Below are 20,263 nucleotides of genomic sequence, written 5' to 3'. Positions count from 1 at the left end.
TAAACAATCTCTCTGCGCCGAGGGAAAAGTCAAAGAAAGTAAAGATTTTATTGCGATGACGTTTTGTTGCTTCTCACGACGAGCTTACGTTTGAAAGTGACACCAAGAAAGAACGGCCTTGGCTTCTCCCGGCGGTGGTGTCTCCTTTTGTGCAACAGTGCTCTCTAACGGACAATTGGACACGTTGCAGCGTCTCGCGCGCGCTCGTCTCTCGCGCTTTCTCTCGCTCGCTCGCTCGCTCTCACAGCCAGACTCAAAGCTTCTCAAAGGTTCCTGTTTCTCTTTTTCTTGTTCTTCTTTGTCTCCTTCTTTGGGCGTCCCAGTGCGTGCGGCGCGGTCTCCTGGGCAGGCGGGGCCTCTGCTCCTACATGCTGGAGGTCGCATGTCAAGGGCAACATTTTGACCTCAGTCATGACCTCTGAAGTGTCAGGTCCTGGCTTCATTTTTGCTTTTGATTCAGCTTCTGAAGTTGACTGCTGCTCCGGTATCACTTGTGGCTCTGTTTCTTGATTTACTTCCAGTTGAACGTCTGGTTCCGCTTTCACCTCTGGTTTTATTTCTTGATACACTTCCGTCGCATCTTCTAGTTCTGCTTTTACGCCTCGCTCTGGTTTTACTATTGCTTCTGGTTTCACTTCTGGTTCTGTTTCTTGATTTACTTTCAGTGGAACGTCAGGTTGGGGTGTCATTTCTGCTTGTGCTTGCTCTTTTGGTCTAACTCCTGCTTCTGGTTGCCATTGGCAGTTTTGCTCTGGCGGAGGCTGGCTTTTGTCAAAATGTCCAAACGGGACCAGCTCGACATCCAGGTCGTCCAGGGGGTCCACTTCCTGTTCCCGCTCGGTGCCGTTAGACACCTTCAAGGACTCCGCAAACTCTTGCAGTTTGACTTGCTCGGCTCTCAGCCGCCGCATCTCCTCTGTCTCCACGGCGCGGCACTCGCGGTCGTCATTGTCGTGGTTTTCCCGCGCGGACGCCGGCTCGGCCTCGGCCGGGCAGACATTGTCGTGGATTTCCCGCGAGGACGCCGTCTCTGCATCGTCCCGGCGGACGTCTTTGATTTTAGCGTACAGAAGTATCCTCTCGTCTTGAAGAGCTCGACACAACTTCTCCAGCTTGTGGATGGTCGCCAGGAAAACCTCGTAGTCTTTGCCTTTCTCGCTCCTCTGCGGGACCGGAAGACGGCGGCGGCGGCGGCGGCAGAGTGAGAGGGCGACAAGCTCACGCGTCCATGCGCTCGCGTGACTCACCTCCTCCAACAAGTCCGTCAAAGCTTTGTTGCAATTCTCAAACCTCGACTTCCAAACGTTTGACTCCTCCTCCAACTTCTTCATCTTCTCCGACATCTTATGGACAGGCAGAAGAGCGCGAGGTCAATGTGTCACGGGACCCCCGATAATGCCTCAGGGCCCGCCACGCTTTGGCTTTCGACAAGAGACTAGGACAAACACGCAACGTAGGCACCTTTTCCATCTCGTGCTTGAAGCGAGCGTAGACTTCATTGCTCTTGGATAATGTGGTCTGGAACTCATCAAACCTTTTGGAGTAGAGCGCCAACTACAGGGCGACAAGATTGTCGAGAGGTCATCGAGGTCTTTGACCCACGCGCGCGCACACAGACATTTGACTGCACTCAATATTTGAGGAGTGAATAAAAAATACACAACGCTACAATTGACGCTAATTAGTACGTATGCTTTGTCCATGGCAGTGGCAGGAGAAGGTGCATGCGCAATGTCTGTCCCCCCCACTGGCCAATTTCCGGCGTATTCGGAGCGCTTTGGGGAGGGGGTCGGTTGGGGAAGTGTATTCACGTTTGTTGTGCTCGCACCGAACCCGTTTTAACGTCAACGTTTGAGTCAGCAGCTGAGTTCTGGTGTCATGTGCCGCTCGCTTGCTGCTCTCGCTCTTATTTTGAAGGGCCACGTCACGTGAGCCACCACGTTCGCAGCCTCCTCTTTTCTTTTCCATCTGCTTCACCTTGCGGCGGCACTCGACGACCGCTGTTCCGCCTTATCCGAGCCGTCTGTAAATCTTGCGCTATGATTAGGATGGGGAAGTCCACTCGGCCGTTTTATGTACTGGTGGATGACCAGGGTTCGAATTTGATTGGGATTTAGATTGTCCCGGCCCGGTGCAGTCCCGAAAGCTGTGGTGGGCGTGTCCTCCGCTTGCGTCATTCACCTGCGCGTGCATGCCGGCGGCGTGTTGGCGTATCGTGTGCGTCTGCAGCTTCCACTCAGCCGCCTCGCGCAGCAGCTGGCGAAAGAGAGCAAACGCGTGACCGTCTTATTTACCTTCTTCTTCGTGCTCAGTTCCTCCTCCTTCATGGCGAAGCACTTCCGGGTTTTGTCCACCGCTTCGGCCAGCAGCTGCGGCGTAGCGACACGGCACAAACTCGCAGACACGGAAGGAAGGAAGGAAGGAAGGAAGGAAGGAAGGAAGGAAGGAAGGAAGGAAGGAAGGAAGGAAGGAAGGAAGGAAGGAAGGAAGGAAGGAAGGAAGGAAGGAAGGAAGGAAGGAAGGAAGGAAGGAAGGAAGGAAGGAAGGAAGGAAGGAAGGAAGGAAGGAAGGAAGGGAAGGAACGGCGCGGCACGGCACGGCACGGCACGGCACGGCACGGCGTTGACTCCAAAAACGCCGAGACCACTCACGTATTCTTTCTCGCGTTGGTGTTTCTCCTGCGCGTCCGCCAGCAGTGCGTTGGCCTGATCCAGCTTGGCCGAAGTCAGTTGCTGTTGGAGGTCGCGGTGGTGGTTGATCTTCTCTAAACTCTGAGCGCACACACGGAATCATGAGTTGGGGCATGGTGGCATTGTTGACGCTTTTCTCTCTGTGTTTGACCTCCTCTCTGCGCTGACACTGTTCCAGCAGCGAGTTCATTTTTTGGCTCAGCTTGGCGTTGTCCTCGCACAGTTTTTCATTTCTGGCGCTGTGCTGCTGGATCTGCGCTTGGATTTCTGTAAGTGACGTCTGGAAGTGAGCAGCCATCTCCGATCGCTTCTCCTCGTCCTCACGACAGCGGCGCAGGGCTTCGTCCTTTGGGTGAGCATGAGGACGCTGACGTTACAGCGGCGCGGTACGTGTGTGCGTTGCATGCGTGTCTGCGCGTACCCGCAGTGAGAAGTAGTGGTCTTGGACATCTCTGCACAAAGTTTCCAATTGGCTTCGCTCTGCCTGCAGGATGCAAATGTTGTCACGTAGACCTTGAACCACCCTCTGCTCGCCACTCTCACGCAGCAGCTGCACGCACGCACGCACGCACGCAAGCGTTAGTTGACAGTGCACGTTTTTCAGCAGCCAAAGACGTCTCACCAGCTCGGCGTGTTTCCTCATCAAATGGTCAAGTTTTTCCTCAGAAGATGACAAAGCGCTCAGACTGTCTGCAACACAAGCAACCTCTACAAGCACAACCGTCGGGACAACGGCGACATTGAGAAAGGACCAGCGCCTTTGGAGCAGCTTAGCGGTGACTCTCATTCCTCCCGACATGCACGAACGAGTTGTTGTCCGAGCTTGTCAATGGACTTGGTGGTAGTAGCGGCTGCGTGTATGCTCGTGTGTGTGTGTGTGTGTGTGTGTGTGTGTGTGTGTGTCCTATTTTGGCAGGAAAATGACCACAGGAGTCTGTATGGAAATTCCTGAGAGCCAAGATGCCGCGGATCTCCGTTCACAACGGCGTCCAGACAAGTAGGCGCTGGCAACGAGAGCTGTGAGTTGGCGAGTTGCTCAGGAAGCCCATTGAGCAGAGTAACCGAGCTGATTCTATCTGGCTCGACACAGGACGTAGACCTGCGTTTGTTAGCCGGATGAGCCATCCGCCGCAGATGCTGTCTCGGACGTGGAGGAGGAACCGTCGCGCGCGGCAGCAGAAGAGCGCAACAGGAGATCGAGACCAAAGCGCAACCCCGCGCCAGTCGAGGACAACAGAGATGCCGGTCGTTAGCGACGATAACGTGCGGAGAAATGAGAGCCGCCCGCCGCTGCAAACGGCAAGTCACGCCGACGACGTCCACGCGGTGGCACCTGACTGGACGCCGGTCGTGATGTCACGGTGCGCGTCCGCCTCCATCTGAAACTGTCCCATGACACGCCACTTTGACCACTGTGAGGCCATCACGCTTGACGCTAACATCACAAGGGCTAACCTGAGCCTTGGCGCTGACAATCTCGTTCAGTCTCCTGCCGAACTCCTCCATGGGGTCGGCCGCTTCCCCGTCTCGCGGGCGAGGCGCTAACACCTCGGTGGCTTTCACCGACATCACGGGAGCGCTGAGGAGGAAATAGCAATGGAGTCACGTGCGCGTGGCCCGCGCACCAGCGAGGTGGCGACAGTAGCCGACAAGAGCCAAGCTAAATTAGGAAATCTGTCGGTGCTCGGCACGATGAAACATGACAGCTGCAGCTGTTTGGCCACCACAATAAGTACGACACACGCCAGCCGACTCTCTTGACCAGGAGCTTTCATGTCAACTTTTGCAGGGCCGCTTGACAGCAAATCTGAGCTATTCCACAAAAAGTATTTCCCCAAAAGCCTTTCACAGTTATCCAATGCAAATTCGGAGCAGTTCAGAACACAAGCGTCTCTAAAGAAATGGCCAGCCGGTCGTCTCTCATCTCTCTGCAGGATGTGTTTTTTTTGCCACCTCAGAATTACATCTCGCCGAAGGTTGTCACGAGCCCGAGCTATGTCATTGTAACAGTAATCGATGATAATCAGAGTCAGGTTCGCGTATAAAGTTATTTTCTGTGCTACCCGTAAAGTAAGTAAACTCACTTGTACAAACTGAAGTTATTTTCTGGACGGCATTTGTTGAAGAAGTGTGTGTGAGATAAGTTTCATATATAAAAAAAAACAACAACAACACGAAAGCTTACCAGGTGAGAGAAGCGAAGGACGCTGAGCCATGTAGACGAAGAGGAAAATGAAGGCGACAGCTGAACCGCTGAAAATAATCTGATCGGCCCCGCCCACTTTCTGGCCTCGCAAGCGTTAGCCTGAGGTGAAAGGTTTAAAAAAAAAAAAAAAAAAAAAAAGTTTTCTATTTTCGTTCACTATGTTGACGATTTCATGTCGTCACGTCATAGCACCGAGAAGTGCGGAATTGTTGCATCTCTCGTGGTGGCCACTTGGTGGAAGCATTTAGTTACGATGCTCACTTGGGGGAAGGAGGACACGTGATGGGGAAGGCTCAGGTAAGTGTTGTTACTTGCAGTGCTTCTCAATCATTTTCTGTAATGCCCCCAGGGAGAAGAAAAGGTTTCGCGCCCCCCCCCCCCACCCCCCATGTTATTAGCATTAAAGAAAACAAAAAATAAATAAAAAAGATCAACTTACAATAAAGAATAACTTTATTAATAACATTGTTTTTTAGTCTGTAACAGAACAGATTCAATGTGCATCACTTTGCCTGATTTTAAAAGATAAATTATAATTATTTAAACCCTAAACATTCTTGACCAACTGCCATTTTATGCTGACGAAAATACAACAAAATATGAATAAACATTCATAATATTAAATTAAATAACAGCAATAAATAATATTCAATTCAAAGTCATCAGCACCTCAGGATCACAATAGACAAAACATTATAACCTACAAAACAAAAATGGTGTGTTTTTGAGCAATTTGGTACGCTGATGCTTACAGTGCTTGCTGATTGACTGAAGTATAGCATTCACTAAGTGCGATGATTGTTGGCAATATTCAGCCCGTTTTCGCTGAAAAACCTCAAGCGTCTTCTCAGCGTGATTGGGGTGCAATGACATTAAGTGCCGCCTTCATTTATTTGGCTTCATACTGTCCGCTGCCAACATTGTAAGGCACAGTAACCACACCGGTCTTTCCTCGTCTCCCATCGCTGGCGCCTAGCGCTACGTACGCTTCGTTATATTTCCTGCTCTTCGCGTTCGCGTGACTCTCAATTCTCTTATCTCCGTCTCTCTCCGCCGTAAACATTTGTCCATGTCCCACTGCTTTTTCATCGCCTGCTCTGTGCGTATGATCCGTAGAGCGAATACTCACTCGTCTTACTCTTACCGCCACTCTCACCTACTGCAGTGGATGTCTAATTACCCTTTAATCTCGTGCAACCAAAAGAAAAGCATATTCCCAGGTGTCACACGCACCCTACTTGGTACCGCACCGCACCCCCTCCTCTCCAGGGGGGCGCGCCCCACTCTTTGAGAAGGACTGCACTAACCAAACACGAGCACACGTAACTGCTGTGCTTCTGGAGCGGCTAGCGTGCTATCGGGCGGACCGGGCCGTTGTACGAGGGTGGACATCGCGAGGAGGTGGAATGCGCGTCTACATCCGTGACGAATGGTGCCGGGACTCTGTGGTGGGATGCAAGCACTGCTCGCCTCTGGCGAAGTTTGTGATCTCCAGGCTGTTGGGGTCCTGAACTCTCTCCCCCGTTGTTTACTTGTATGTTACTCGTGTACTGTGTCTCGTCACCGTGGGATGGAGGAAACGTAATTCCGATTTCTTTGTGTGTCAATTGGCGTAATTCCGATTTCTTTGTGTGTCAATTGGCGGAATTGACAATAAAGCTGACTCTGACTCTGATGTGTAGCTTGTCCCAGCAAAACGCATTCACTCCAAGAAAGCTTCTTTGTGCTTGTGAGTATGCAAGTATCTGCTTTGTTTTCTGTTTTCTGGCTTGCCACAGATAACAAGGTCAGCCTCACCCGGAGCAAATCAAAGTTGCGTTCTCTGCCTCCAGCGCACCAGTGGCGGGCGTCGTCTCTTAAATTTCTTCTGCGCAGACGGACGGACGGACGGACGGAGGTTGCATTGAATATGGCTTATTTGAGCACATGCTCACACATTCATTCCTACGGACTTTGTGCTCTTTTATTAGGACTGAGACGACACAGTGATATCAGCAGCCAAAGACCGGGGGAGTGCGGTCACCGCCATCAAGCGGAACCGACGAGGCAATTCATCCCATTTGAGCGCTTCTTCGTCGATGCGCTGGTCGGTCCGAGCGTCACGTGACCTCATCCCGCTCGCCGGTCACGCTTCCTGCCTGCTGCCGATGACGACGGTGGGCGCGGCCTTTTTGACGGAGGTCAGACGGACGTGGGACGTGCTGTACAGGTAGCTGGCCTGACGGTCGGGCCGCACCACTGCGCCGCCCCCTGCCCCGCCCCCGCAGCGCAGCTGACTGACACACACAAAATCGCACATCGCGTCAGAGGGCGGCAAATTCTTCTTCTTTGAGCGTTTCAATAGTTTGATTTTGTGCTGTTTTTTCTTCAAGCGGGCCAAACCTGTTGAAGTGTCGTCGGAAGCTGTCGCTCAGCAGGTAGAGTGCGAAGGGGTTGACGCAGGATGACGAGAAGCTGAGGATGCGAGCTAGCAGCGTTAGCACCAGGTGCGCTAGCGACAGGTCCATCTGCTGGTAGCGGAAGGAGCGGTACAGGTAGAGCACGTGGTTGGGGAGCCAGCACAGCGCAAACAAGCCCACAAAGACCAGTACGATCTTTGCCAGCCGCTTCCTCGTCTCCATCTGCCGGGGGGGGGGGGGGGGGGGGGGGGAGCGAGCGAGCGAGCGTGGCGTCAGCTGCCGGTTTCAGCTCGTTGTTAGCGTGAGTAGAGACGACGAGCAAGCGTCACGTCGCCGCCGCCGTTTGGCCACTAATTGACCTCTTTGGATTGATTTTTCTTACTGCCACTGTTTCAGGCTTGGCTTGTTTTGCCTCATGTACGTTTGACATGTCTGTGCAGGTGTCCTACTGTGATTGAGTGGACTAGGTGCTCTCCACTTGCCACCTCCCAAGATGACATTTGAGTTGAAGGAATAAAAAGATGAGACGCCTGCCTGCAAAAGGTCGCCCCATCATCAATATTCCTCAAGTGGCTGGCACTACGTACACCGCTCCTCGTCATTGTCGCCAACACGGGGCCGACGGCATCGACTTGTACGTGTGCCTTTGCTTTTAGGCGCGAGTCCGAGGCGCCAGAGGAGAGCTGCGAGTGTCGCTACTGTGAGGGCGGCGGCGGCAGCGGCGACGACGCCTCCCTTCTGTGCGGGGGATGAGGACGCAGCATCTCATGCACACGCACGCACGCACGCACACGGGGGAGTGATCGGAGTCTGACCTGTTTCTTGGTGTGCTCGCTGACCTCCCCCGGCATGTCCCGCGCGCTGCGCACCAGCGTGCGCGCAATATGGTAGTAGTACACGGAAATGATGCTCAGCGGGAACAGGAAGTAGACCAGGAAGAGCATGACGGCGTGGACCTTGGGATGCGTCTGCTCAGACAGAGGGTACGGCACGCAGTTGAGGAAGCTGGCATTCTCGGGGCCCCTCTGACCCTGAGAGAGCGCACAAAGAACAACTGCAAAGTGTCTGACATGACTTGCGTGTTGCGTTTTGGTCGCAGCTATTGCTCCTGCTTGACTTTTCCCGTCGCTGGCCGCCTTCTCTGCTCATCGCTTCATTGGAAATCTCAAACTGATTGGAGTTCCTCCGATGACAGAAAGCGTGGAGGGATTGAGGAAGACAACGGAGGCGACAGAAGGGCGGGACGAAGGTAAGAGACCGTCCGGCACTGAGCGGGTCGCCGATCGAGTGAGGAAAAAAAGAGCAACTCCTTTCAAGTCTTACCCCGTTCTGCTCCGGCGTGCCCGGTTTTTTTTCGTCAGCGTCCAGCAGCTCAAAAATTTGAACCAGCCAAAGACGGGCACAAAAGGAAGCGAGCGACAGCAAACGGAGCAAAGAGCAAATTCCCATTGCAGAACCCAAACGACATCAAATGCACCTCGGCTCCCGTCACGGCGGCATTAGCACGGGCGCCACACCACACCACGCCTTACCTGCATGGATACCACCTGGGAAAAGATGGCCTCGGGTACGGCGAGCAGGACGGACAGCAGCCAGATGGCGGCGGCTTTGGCGCAGGTCCGCAAAACGGCGCCAGACGCCTGGATGTCCATGGGCTTCACGATGGCCTTGTACCTGCCACGCACACGTGCGCCGGGGTCGGTCGCCGGTGCGCCCAAAGCGACGCCGGTGCGTCAGTACGCTAGCTTGCCTTGCGTGTCTCACATTTTTCACACCCTCCTTAAGAAAATAATAATAATGCTGCCGCTGCACTCAAGCGTGTAAGTATGTCGTTGGCTTTTCAAGTTCATGTCACTTTCACTCCGACGTTTCGCGTAGGTGCACGCTGACGACGTATTTGTCACACGCTTCGCCGCCTGAGGTGATGGTGCTCCCGTCGTTCCATCTGTCACTCGTGGTCTTCGTCACCCCTTTTTCTGCTCGCTCTCTGGTTGTTCCCCCTCCCGCTCGCTCGCCCGGAGGAGGGCGTCAGCGTTTGCCCCATTAGGAGCTTAATTCCGGGCGTGTGTGTCGGGCGCACGCGTCGTCGGCATTTCCGCCGGAGGGATGGGATCACGTGGTCGTCAGGAAATAACATCTCATCTTGCGCCGAAGGTCGCCCTTTCTTCGGGGAGAGCGCGCCATTGACACTCGACGCAGCGCAATTACCGGCGCGTCAACGGCAACAAGATGATTGCGACGGCCCGATGAGGACACGGAGAAGACGATCGCCGCTTTCCTTCCTTGAACGCATTATCAGTGTAGAGCAGACGTATCTGCCACCGCAGCGCTTTGCAGAATGAGGAAACGCGGGTAGTTTTGCCAAACTTTGCCAAGACGTCTTCAAAAGAGCGGCAGTGCGCACACTTTTAAGTTGGCTCAAACCGCATAACAATGACTGACGCGGCCTTTAGTAGACCCCTTTAGTTGCTGTCGTGTCTGTGTGTGTGTTCATGTCTGTTTGTGCCTGTTTGTGTTAGCTCATGTTTGTCCGAATAAACAATACATGTCGATGGTCTCTTTCATTTTCATGAAATGACGGTGCAGATGATGAAAGTCAAGGAGATGATGATGAGGCTCCTGAGCTGATGAGGACAAGTGATCGACGAGAGCCCGACCCACCCGCACGCACTTACCTGTCGGCGCTGAGCGCAGTGAGCGTGAAGACGGACACGCCGACCGAGGTGAGCTGCACGGCGGGCAGGAGCTTGCAGGCGACTTCGCCGAGGATCCACTCCTCGGAGAAGAAGCGGAGGGCGTCGACTGGCACGCAGGTGACGAGCAGCAGCAGGTCTCCCGCCGCCAGGCTGCTGATGAAGATGTTGGGCACGCTTCTCATGGCGCTGGTGCTCACGAAGATCTTCACCAGCGTCACGTTGCCCAGCACGCCCACCAGCACGATCAGCGTGTACGCCGAGGTCATGACGCCGCGTACGGCCGCATATGCGCCGTCCGAGGACACCTCTCCCCCGGCGCCGTCATCGCTCGAGTTCCCGGCTTCCAACTGGGACAGAAACTCGTCGGCCATCGCGACTGGATCAAGTGCAGGTGCGTAAAGATGCGCGCGTAAAAGTGCGCAGGAACTTGGTTCAGACTCGTGCTGAATGAGAAGAACGCGCAACTGGTAGGCGCGTCCCGACGAAGGTTCCTTTTATGCCTGTGGCGCGCGCGCGTGCGTGCGCACACCAGAGCGAGAGAAGGAAGCGTGCTTAATTCGCAGATTTTCCGTTCTCTGCTCGACGGCGTCTTTTTGCGCGCCTACTTCAGCTATAACCCCTGCTCATCCCATTTAGTCGATTCATTGCGAACCTCGTCACAGTCAAGTTAAAATAGAAAGACAATTACACACAGGATCGGCGGATGCACATGTTCAGATTAAGCCAATCCGGTGGAACCAAATTGGATTTTTTATTTTTCCCATGCAGTGCAAGAGTGAATAGAATTCTATTTCCTTTCTGCCCCGTGCCGAACCTTTCATTTGATTTGTAAGACGCAGCAGAGCGTCCCTGGTTCGTATTCCCATCCCTGAGTCCCAAACGCGCCCAACAACACAGCTTCCTTTTCCAGAGTTTTTGTCCATTACCGACCGGGGTCACATGACCGCACCAAAAGGCTTTGTCAATCGCCGGAGCTGGGGCAACACGCGCAGGAAGCCGCAGTTTCGGAGCGCCACAATAAGAGCTTGAAACGGGAGACCGGGCCCGCTCCGCCAAGGTCGGCGTGACTTGTAGCGGGGCTCGTTTGTGCAGGGACGCGCCCGTCCGTCCTTTGGCAGAGGGGGGGCGGCTCGGTCGGGGCCACCTGCAGCGAGCGGCTCTCCGCGCGATTGTGAAAGGGCCGGCGGGAAGTGGGCCGGACGTGGCGCCTCAACTTGACCCCGCGCTCCACGGCGCCCCGGACCGGCATGCGTTTGGGACCTGCGAGTGGAAAAAAGAGGGGGGGATGAACAACACGCCGCCAGGATTACGGTTGGTGTGTGGACTTGACTTTTCTTTGCCGCTAAACGTAGTGTTGCTTTGCTTCGGCGGGACCTCGTTGTTTGGCGGCTTCGTCAATGCTCTTCCAGAAGTATTTGCAGTGCAGGGTGTGTTGTCGTCACTTTCTGACTTTTGTGTTTTCCTCTCACCGTTCCGCCAGCCGGTCGCGTCGCGTCGCGTCGCCTCGTCAGGGGCGCCAGCCTCGAGCTCGACTGGATGGCGCCAATTTGAGCGTTGACGTGTGTTGCGTGCGAGGGCAGGACGAACGGACGGGTGGCCGGCCAGCTGGCCCGGGGAGCCCCGGGAAGACGTTGCCCGGGCCCAAAGAGGCCCGCGTTGTGTCTTTGTCGCATGTTTGTGGTGAGCGTTGGAGGTTGAGTTTTTCGCTGACAGAGTCCTGTGGGGATTAGAATGCAGGGAGCAGCGAGCCCGCGGGGCCATTGTTGACCCTACTGTGTCCACTGAGCGAGTCAATTGATGCAGATAAAAGGCCCCCAAATATGCATTGACACGGGCTTTGCATGGGGACGGGCAGGCAGAGGGCGGTTGTGCGCCCGCTGCCTGGCCACAAGTGCCCCGGACGCAGACCAACGGCCCAAACATGTCCTTAAACTACATCAAGAACTTCTACGAGGGCTGCGTAAGTCACACCGACGACATCTGTAAGGGGGAGGCCGGCCGTGGAGTGAGACTTAAGGTGGAAGGGGGGGGGGGGGGGGGTGCGAGGGCAGACCCAAAGCAAAACAGTGAAACCGGGCTCAGGAGGAGGTTGTTTGATGGAGGGAGGAGGCTCTGTGTGGCACGCTGAAAAGCTTTCAGCTGAGGGCCAACCAAAGAAACATTCCCGCGTCCGGCCGGGCACCCCCGTCTGTCCGCTCTTCTCGTCCGTTCGTCCGTCAGTCTGTCGACGCCTGCGCTTGTGCCTTCCAGCTCAGGCCTCCGACGGTGATCGGCCAGTTCCACACCTTGTTCTTCGGCTCGGTGCGGATGTTCTTCCTGGGAGTTCTGGGCTTCGCCGTGTACGGAAATGAAGCACTGCACTTCAGCTGTGACCCGGATCGCAGGGAACTCAACCTCTACTGCTACAACCAGTTCAGACCCATAACGCCGCAGGTACCGAAGACGGGCTGACGTGGGCGCAAATCTGCTGGATAGAAATGACAATGCGACCGCCTGGCAGGTGTTCTGGGCTTTGCAGCTGGTCACGGTGTTGGTTCCGGGGGCCGTGTTCCACCTCTACGCCGCCTGCAAGAACATCGACCAGGAGGAGATCCTTGAGCGACCCGTCTACACCGTCTTCTACATCATCTCCGTTCTCTTGCGCATCATTTTGGAGGTCATCGCCTTCTGGCTTCAGAGTCATCTCTTTGGCTTCCAGGTGTGAAAAAGCGCCACAGTGAGTGTTTACGCCGCTTTCAGTCACCCAGGTCGTAAACCTCAGTGGATCGCCGTGACCCGGATGGCCGACGACGGACGTGGAATGGGCGCTGAGTTCTTCTGTGCAAAGCGGCGGCGCTTTTGTCTCAAATTGCCAGGCCTTGAGCATCGGAGGGTGGCGAGGCTCGCGGCAAAATCCAACCCGAGCGGCATCCTTTGTGTGTGTGCCTCAGGTCCACCCGCTCTACATGTGCGATGCCAGTGCCTTGGAGAAGACCTTCAACGTGACCAAGTGCATGGTGCCTGAACACTTTGAGAAAACCATCTTCTTGAGCGCCATGTACACCTTCACCGTCATCACCATCCTCCTGTGCGTGGCCGAGATCTTTGAGATCCTCTGCAGACGACTGGGCTATCTCAACAACCACTGACACCAACCGCCGTCGCTTCTCTCGGGTCGGGCAAGTGAGAAATAGTCCGTCTTTGCCCGAGGGCGCTCACCCCACGGGACAAGCGGGAGGACAAAAGGAACGCGTGGTGTACTTTGACGACGGGACGCCCGCTCATCCCTCGAGAAGCTTCTTGGCTCCGGACCACAGGTACCTGTGTGTGCGTGCGAGTGGGTGGCCGTCTCCAGCCCATCGCGACCTTTCCCACATCGACAGAAAGACACTTGTAGATCGGGACCCCCCCCCCCCCCCAAAAGGACTGTGATGACTTTCAAGTATTTCAAGTTTGACAGAAAGGCTTTGTGTACTTTCAGATAGTTTTTGTCCCGAACGTTGTGTACGTTCAAATCACAATTGACTGGTCGTATCTGTGGGAAAAGATTCAGTTGAAGTGGAATCGCGGACTCGTCTGAGCTTATGTATTCCATTGAACAACATTGAGTGTTTGCGACCCTTTGGCGCACATTTACTTCTTGTCAATGTCAACGCTTGACTTTTATCTCCTTCATCAGACATCCATCCAACTTTTGGTTGTGAAGGTTTCATCTGTCTTTCATCTCAGGTACAAACTCGCATCAGCAGACAAAAGCGAATCGATCACTTTGTATGCTCTCAAAGGCGCCGCTGTTGTTTCTTTGCGCATGTAAGCGGATGCTGGTAGGATTTGCTTGCTGCTCAGCCAAAGCGCCACATTGTGACATTGTTCATTCACTCTGCGGCGCTCCAAGCAAACTCGCATTTAAAGCGAAACGCTTCGGGTTGAAACGATCCCAATCCGTGATGATGAGTCGCGGGTTCCCAAAAACCCTGACTCGAACCCGTCTGGCGCTAAGCTAGTAGCGATTCCTTGCGGTCGTTTTGCGCGCGCACGTTTGTGTCGCTGGCGGCCGGCTGCTATACGTACATCTTCCTTCTGGCTTCACCCACACCATCCCCTGCTCGGGGCATCGATCGCTAGCCGCTCATCAGCCGACACTCTACCGAGGAGATGGCCTCGCGTCGCATGATCCAGTCAGCCAAACGCGGCGACTACTACCTCAGCGACTGAGTCGATACCATCGAGGTGCTAACGCAACTGATACCTTTGACGTGCTTAACGGCAAATAGCTTCAACTTGCTCATGTAGCTGGCTGTTAGGCCAGCAGCTTCAATATGTTCCTAATTTATTTCAGTTCATTGTGAATCATCTATAGACGTGTGGAATGAGTGACTGATTCATACATTTCAAATAAATCCGAATTTTTCATATTGGACTTCTTTTGGTCTTTGTCACTTGTTTGATTGTAATAAGTGCTTCACTTCACCATTGATGCTTATTCATGTCCTGAAGGACCGTGTGCACCATAGATCGGGCTGGTAGGGACATATTTGGGGAATACAAAGTAGACTCCCTACCAATAGTTACCATAGCAAAAATCTATATTCATAGAACATTTTAGTACGTATACTACGCAGTGGTTGCATTCGTTCCAAACAATTTGAAAGGAGCTGTTTTTATGAGCGGTTCCGAGATTTATTCGGAGCTATGACGACAGGTGGCGCTATTTCATTGGCTGCAACAGAGTCGGGACATTAGTTGCATTTAAGAATAGATTAGAATAGAATAGAATGCCCTTTGTTGTCATTTTACAATGCAATTGTACAACGAGATTGGAGAGCTTCTCCTTTTCCAGTGCAGTGAGAATGTAGACAAAAGAAATCCCCCCCAAATAAACAGGAAGTATAAAGGGACCGTAATGAATAAAAGTGAAATCATCTTATTTACAATATATACTATATGGCTATTTATATAAACATGAAATAGGTAAGTAAGTACAGGAAGTAAATCATAGTTATTGCACATCGTGTAATGCCGGTCAGGTAGCCTCAAGCGGATGCAGAGGTCCGGACATGTTGGTGCTGACTGACAGTGGCAACGCATCTGAGCTCATCTGTGGCTAAACGCAAACGCTCTTTCAAAGAGCAGAAACGCAGCGCGTAACACTCGTATGTTTTCCTTCAGTTCCGGCCGGGTCTGTGCTCTGTGTGCCGCTCTGCCCTGGTCATTGCTGCATGTCCAATTGGAGCACAAGCGTGGATGTGTATACTTGACTTGCAAAATGTACAAAATGTCTGAAGAGGAACCGCACCAAACGAATACAACATTCTTTCTAGATGTCTCATTTGGTGGGAAGAATACAAACAGGTAAAGTTCTGATGAACAAAACTGATGCGCCTGTGGTCCACACTCCAACACAGTAGATGGCGGTAATGCGCCCTAAAGCTACTTCCTCCCGCCGGAAAACGAAACAAGAACAAGTGCAGCGAGTTGTCCCCGCTGCCGAGGTCCAATCACCAACAGCAGCAGCAGCAGCAGCAGCAGCAACAGCAGCAGTAACAACAAGACGAACGAAACGACCCAGTCGACCGTGTAGTTCTCGTTTGCGAATACCATGGCGGTACCGGCCCAGCTCAAAGCAGTCCAGCACCACCTGCGGACCGCCCAAGAACACGAGAACCGCGACCCTGTGGTGGCTTACTACTGTGAGTGTGCGGTGGCTAAGCTAACACTGGCTCCGTTTAAGCGCTAACTTTTCTTTGCCGGACTCCTTCACAGCACCGACTAACCCTAACCCCACAGCGAGACTGAAATTGATATGCTTTGTCATCGTCGTCTCCGGCATTATTGTCTCTTTCCTTGTACCCAACCCTCATTTTGGGTTGCCGGTGTGCCTTAGCCGAAACCGGCTGAGCCGGGTTGACTGTACCCTGAAGTGGTCGCGGGGCAACCGATTCCAGCTGTGGTTGTTTGGGGAAACGTCAGTCCAGTAGCTTTCCTAGTCTTAACCTGACCTTAGCTATGTTTCACTTTGTTGCCTTACCCTTCGCTTTGTATCCCAACCATTTAAACGCGTTAAACTCCTAAGCCCTTCTTGACTCGAATCCAACCTATTTTCTTAGATGAGTAATTTTGACCTCCTTACCTTTACCACAACCTTTTAGATTTGTGGCTCCCTAATCATTTTGCGGATTCATTTTGTCGGTCAAAATTGTTCAGCTGCATAACTGCTCAATTCTTAAACACATGAAATAAACGGACGGGTTTACGACACACGACTGGCTGCCAGACAGTTTATAAAGTATGTCGTGAGGATAAGCGTAGAAGGTAACGTATGCAGAAATACATTTTGAAACTGTGACGAGAAGGAACAGAGTAGCGCCTTCTGGGCCAACACCGTCACAGCAAGAGTTGGCTGACATTCACCATCGCTCGCGGTACAATACGCGGCAGAATAACTAACGCTAGGTGGCGAGTCGCCGGCCACGGCCTAATAACCATTTGAATAGGGTAAACGTACGTAACTTAGCCTTCGGTCGTCACGCGGCGCACCTAACGCGCTCTCCAAATAGAGCTGCCTCGCCGTGCACAAAGAAACCCGATCGACGAGTACGTCACGCCGGTGACGTCGGCCGTGAGGAATGCGCTCCAGCTTGCTGGGGAAAAAGCGTCAGTTTCCGAGATGCGAGTCGTCAATTACTTGCTTTGACTCGCAAGCAAAATTTAGAGACCTATTTACTAATACAATGACAGCGTGACGCAGTGCAGTCCGTGTCCGTCCAAAGTACGCTCGCTTGTTTCTCCAACTTTTGCTTTCACCGTCTTGAGTCTTGTCGAGTGTTGAACTCTTTTCTCTTTGGGTCGCGGACAGGCCGCCTGTACGCCATGCAGACGGGAATGAAGCTGGACAGCAAAACTCCCGAGTGCCGCAAGTTCCTCGTCAAGCTCATGGACCAGCTTGAGTCGGTGAGTCTCGTCCGTCCCCCTCAGTCCTTCTGCCGGTACACGCCGGCGTAAAAGTCCGCCTATGTCATTTTGTATTTTCCAAAGTCAAAGCTAAAGAATGCATGTCGAAGTTTCTTTCATCTTCCCTTTTCCAAAATAGAAGCCGTGAGGATAAAAGTAGCGACACACACAATCGCGCACATTCGGAGTCAATTCCACGTCGGCGCTTCACCTGATGGATGCGCCCGAGCCTATGCGAGGAAGCGCCAGAAAGCGAGATTGATTTTTGGGGGCCTGTTGGGACAGGAAGGGGGCGGAACCCGGCGACAACACGTAGTCTGATGTCATCTGCGGTGGCAAAAGCGCCTGCTTAACTTTTACGTGAAAGTTTAGACCGCAAAGAAAACATTGCTCAAACTACTAATTCTGGTTCTTTACCAAAGTCAAACTAAAAGCGGCGACAAAAGGGGGGGAAAAAAAAGAAGAAAAAAGGAAAGTGTGATAACCCGAGGCGTCTCGATGACGCAGAGACGACTTGACGCCGTGGAGCTCGGCGGCGCTTTCCTTGCTCCGGGACACGAAAGCATGAAAGCAGCGGATGTCCGTGTCCTGCTGGCAAGTGTAATGATTCCAGAGTGTGTTTGGCACTAATGATCATCAGCTGTGTCTTCAGGTCCACTTGTCACACGTGGGCGGACGCTCAATGTGCTGACATCACAGACAGTTGACGGCAATGTCCAAAGTGTGAAAGGACGCTTAATTAGTGCCAGGCTGCGTGCAGCAGAAGACCCCATCCTCCCTCCACCCTTTTCCCACGAGGGAAAAGGCGCCACAGTGTCCAGAGGTGTGAAACGTGAGGGTCCGTCCGGTGCGCTACAGCCTGGTCAATCAACGCGCTCTTCTTTGAGCGAAACCCGAGACACAGTCTTTCCTTTGTGCTGCGCCTTCCGCAGGCACCTGCGCGCGCGCGCGCGCAGGTGAGAGGACAGTGGTTGTATTCAGGCCCCCCCCCCCCCCCCCACCTGCTTCACAAAGTTTGCTTGAGGGCAAACTCGAGGCGTGTTCCGCTAACCGCGCTGGCCGCAAACAGGAAGTCAGTGGAAAAGGTCACTCGTGCCTTCACCGCCGCCGTGACCTTTTGTGGCAGATGAAGATGGAGTTGAGCGACAACGACTCCATCACTCAGGAGGTGGTGGGCAACGCCCACATTGAGAACTACGCCCTCAAGATGTTCCTGTACGCCGACAACGAGGACAGAGGGGGACGATTCCACAAGTAAGTTTGAGTAACTTTGAATTCACAATGTTGAGCACGTTGTGACGTCATTAAATGTTGCGGCGCACAGGAACATGATCAAGTCCTTCTACACGGCCAGTCTGCTGCTGGACGTCCTCTCCGTCTTCGGAGAGTTGTCAGATGAGGTGAGCCCTACTCACGCGGCGCTTGTCTTTGTTACTCACTCGTGTGCGTGGGACATACAACTCGGTCGGTCACCTTTGCTCTTTTCTGCTAGCGCTGCACAGGAAAAAGCGCACGTTGTTTCAGCGATTATTAGTTCAACACAACTAAAGTTCAGAACACGCCTCGGCACCAGCGAGCCACTATTGTTCCTCAGTTCGACCCTGAAAAAACATCCGAGTGCGGCTTATCTCCTCAGAGCAGCACCGGGCCGTTCCGTGGACTCGCCACACGCCCGCGCGGCGACCTTGCTCGTAGCCGACATTCTGGCACCGTTCCAAACGTTACACCCGGGCATGTTAGAACCGTATTAAAAGTTGACCAAGCACTCTGTAAAACAAACCCCCCAGAAACTTGCCATCCACCACAGCGTGTGTGACTCCCGTTGTTTTTTTTTTTCTTTTACATGACGTAAGGCGGGAAGGCGTCTCAATCGGGCAACGATGAAGCTTTTGTCTGTCTTCTTGACCTCAAACTCTTGGTTTGCGTAACAGGAGTAGCTTTTAGCGTGGAATTAGCAAGTACGTGAAATCTAGCCACATTGCTAACACGGACAGTGATGTACGATTCTTTTTTCCCCACGGACTGACTACCCAGAACATCCAGCACAGGAAGTACGCCCGCTGGAAGGCCGCATACATCCACAACTGCCTGAAGAACGGCGAGACGCCCGAGGCCGGCCCCACCGGCATGGACCTGGACCAGGAAGCGGGTGCGCCATCGCCGTCAGCACGCTCACGGGATCACTCGCTCTCTTGCTATCCCTCGTGCGGCACTCTTCGCCGAGGGGCAACGTGTGTTCTCCTTTATCTCCTCTTTTATCCCCGTTTTCGATGTGCGGCGCGCTCCAGATGGCGATGAAGGTTTCTCGGGTCACGCCTTCTCGCAGGGCGGCTCCTTCCGAGCCTCCTCTGAGGACGCGGGCGGGGCCGCGGCGCCGGGCATCGGCTTCACGGCGGGCTCCGAATCGGGACCGTCGGGACCCCCCTCCAACTTCGGCAATGTCCACGTCCCCCCTGGCGCGCACGCCCCCGCCAACACGCCGGCAGGTAGCCACGGCCACCTCAGCGAAGGGTCGGACGGTCGCTCACGCGTGTCGTGCGACTCGACAGACGCCGTCAAGCCGGTGCCGACGCCCAGGACCACCGCGCACGCCGCCGACCTCCCGACGGGCCAGCAGCAAGGTCAGCAAACTGGCGCCGCCCGCCCGATGCCCCCCCTTTCATTCAGCTCCGGCCCGAGTGGCAACCTCTTCCCCTCCCCCTAGGTGACGTCCGCCTCTCGGCCGAGGACTTCACCAAGGCCCAGAAGTACTGCAAGTACGCTGGCAGTGCCCTCCAGTACGAGGACGTGCCCACGGCTGTCCACAACCTCCAGAAGGCCCTCCAACTGCTCACCACTGGAAAAGAATGACTCCTTTGTCTGTCTGTCTGGCTGCGTCTATCTGCACCATCTCATCAGCTCTACACGCGCACACATGCACGCACGCACGCTCGCACGCACGCACGCCGGCTGGCCGCCAGCAGCTTGGATGGAGACGGCAGCTCAACAACGGCCGCCTGTGTGCGCCCGCTCTAAGTCTCCATCCCTATTACGGAACGTGCTGAGGAGGCGACCGCCGGCCGGCACGTGGAGCTTCCTGCCCGCAGGGGGCGCCGTGCGCGCCGCTCTCGTTTGTCAACACCCGAGCGTGACGTTAGCAACTGCACTGGCCACACTTCTTCTCCCTCTAACGAGCTAACCACTTGCCGGCGTGATTTGTTTCCTTCCCTTTGCAGATGTTCCAAATAAATCCACCTGAGCGGTTTGCCTTTGTTTGTACATGGAAAAAGGCGCGATGGCCCCCACCGTGCTTGGCTTTCAGTGGCCACTGCAAATGACCTTTTGCAATTCTGCTCCAAAGGT

General features: G+C 54.0%; 4 protein-coding genes and 1 long non-coding RNA gene across 11 annotated transcripts; 3 read left to right on the top strand and 2 right to left on the bottom strand.

The window, feature by feature from the left end:
- Positions 1 to 29: 29 nt before the first annotated feature.
- On the bottom strand, positions 30 to 4,269 carry txlnba (taxilin beta a). Its single transcript, XM_061271066.1, has 10 exons — positions 4,146 to 4,269; positions 4,024 to 4,075; positions 3,313 to 3,398; positions 3,112 to 3,240; positions 2,842 to 3,036; positions 2,652 to 2,771; positions 2,295 to 2,369; positions 1,462 to 1,554; positions 1,248 to 1,343; positions 30 to 1,163 (listed from the first exon to the last, which is right to left on the bottom strand). The coding sequence occupies exons 1-10, from the start codon at positions 4,257 to 4,259 to the stop codon at positions 264 to 266; spliced, it is 1,860 nt and encodes a 619-aa protein (XP_061127050.1). The 5' UTR covers positions 4,260 to 4,269; the 3' UTR covers positions 30 to 263.
- On the top strand, positions 2,901 to 4,788 carry LOC133146955 (uncharacterized). Its single transcript, XR_009711455.1, has 3 exons — positions 2,901 to 3,042; positions 3,295 to 3,709; positions 3,781 to 4,788. It is a non-coding gene; the product is annotated as an uncharacterized LOC133146955 (long non-coding RNA).
- A 2,057-nt stretch (positions 4,789 to 6,845) lies between these two features.
- On the bottom strand, positions 6,846 to 10,535 carry nmbr (neuromedin B receptor). 5 transcript variants are annotated; one of them, XM_061271070.1, is made up of 5 exons: positions 9,971 to 10,535; positions 8,828 to 8,969; positions 8,111 to 8,263; positions 7,279 to 7,517; positions 6,846 to 7,172 (listed from the first exon to the last, which is right to left on the bottom strand). In XM_061271070.1, the coding sequence occupies exons 1-5, from the start codon at positions 10,360 to 10,362 to the stop codon at positions 7,022 to 7,024; spliced, it is 1,077 nt and encodes a 358-aa protein (XP_061127054.1). In that variant the 5' UTR covers positions 10,363 to 10,535; the 3' UTR covers positions 6,846 to 7,021. The 5 variants fall into 5 exon arrangements, with proteins under 5 accessions (XP_061127054.1, XP_061127058.1, XP_061127055.1 ...); XM_061271074.1 differs by having other exon boundaries at positions 7,279 to 7,350; positions 8,111 to 8,326; positions 9,971 to 10,524; XM_061271071.1 differs by having other exon boundaries at positions 7,279 to 7,406; positions 8,111 to 8,326; positions 9,971 to 10,521.
- A 664-nt stretch (positions 10,536 to 11,199) lies between these two features.
- Positions 11,200 to 14,383, top strand: gje1a (gap junction protein epsilon 1a). Its single transcript, XM_061271082.1, has 4 exons — positions 11,200 to 11,418; positions 12,242 to 12,424; positions 12,492 to 12,689; positions 12,922 to 14,383. The coding sequence occupies exons 1-4, from the start codon at positions 11,389 to 11,391 to the stop codon at positions 13,117 to 13,119; spliced, it is 609 nt and encodes a 202-aa protein (XP_061127066.1). The 5' UTR covers positions 11,200 to 11,388; the 3' UTR covers positions 13,120 to 14,383.
- A 1,047-nt stretch (positions 14,384 to 15,430) lies between these two features.
- Positions 15,431 to 20,165, top strand: vta1 (vesicle (multivesicular body) trafficking 1). 3 transcript variants are annotated; one of them, XM_061269838.1, is made up of 8 exons: positions 15,431 to 15,660; positions 16,827 to 16,921; positions 18,048 to 18,175; positions 18,246 to 18,321; positions 18,956 to 19,070; positions 19,210 to 19,407; positions 19,471 to 19,542; positions 19,626 to 20,165. In XM_061269838.1, the coding sequence occupies exons 1-8, from the start codon at positions 15,570 to 15,572 to the stop codon at positions 19,769 to 19,771; spliced, it is 921 nt and encodes a 306-aa protein (XP_061125822.1). In that variant the 5' UTR covers positions 15,431 to 15,569; the 3' UTR covers positions 19,772 to 20,165. The 3 variants fall into 3 exon arrangements, with proteins under 3 accessions (XP_061125822.1, XP_061125821.1, XP_061125823.1); XM_061269837.1 differs by having other exon boundaries at positions 19,210 to 19,542; XM_061269839.1 differs by lacking the exon at positions 15,431 to 15,660 and adding an exon at positions 16,589 to 16,739 and having other exon boundaries at positions 19,210 to 19,542.
- Positions 20,166 to 20,263: the final 98 nt, after the last annotated feature.

The sequence above is a fragment of the Syngnathus typhle genome, linkage group LG22 (assembly GCF_033458585.1).
Source record: "Syngnathus typhle isolate RoL2023-S1 ecotype Sweden linkage group LG22, RoL_Styp_1.0, whole genome shotgun sequence".
Lineage (NCBI taxonomy): Eukaryota > Metazoa > Chordata > Actinopteri > Syngnathiformes > Syngnathidae > Syngnathus > Syngnathus typhle.
This window is presented reverse-complemented; position numbering and strand designations above follow the sequence as displayed.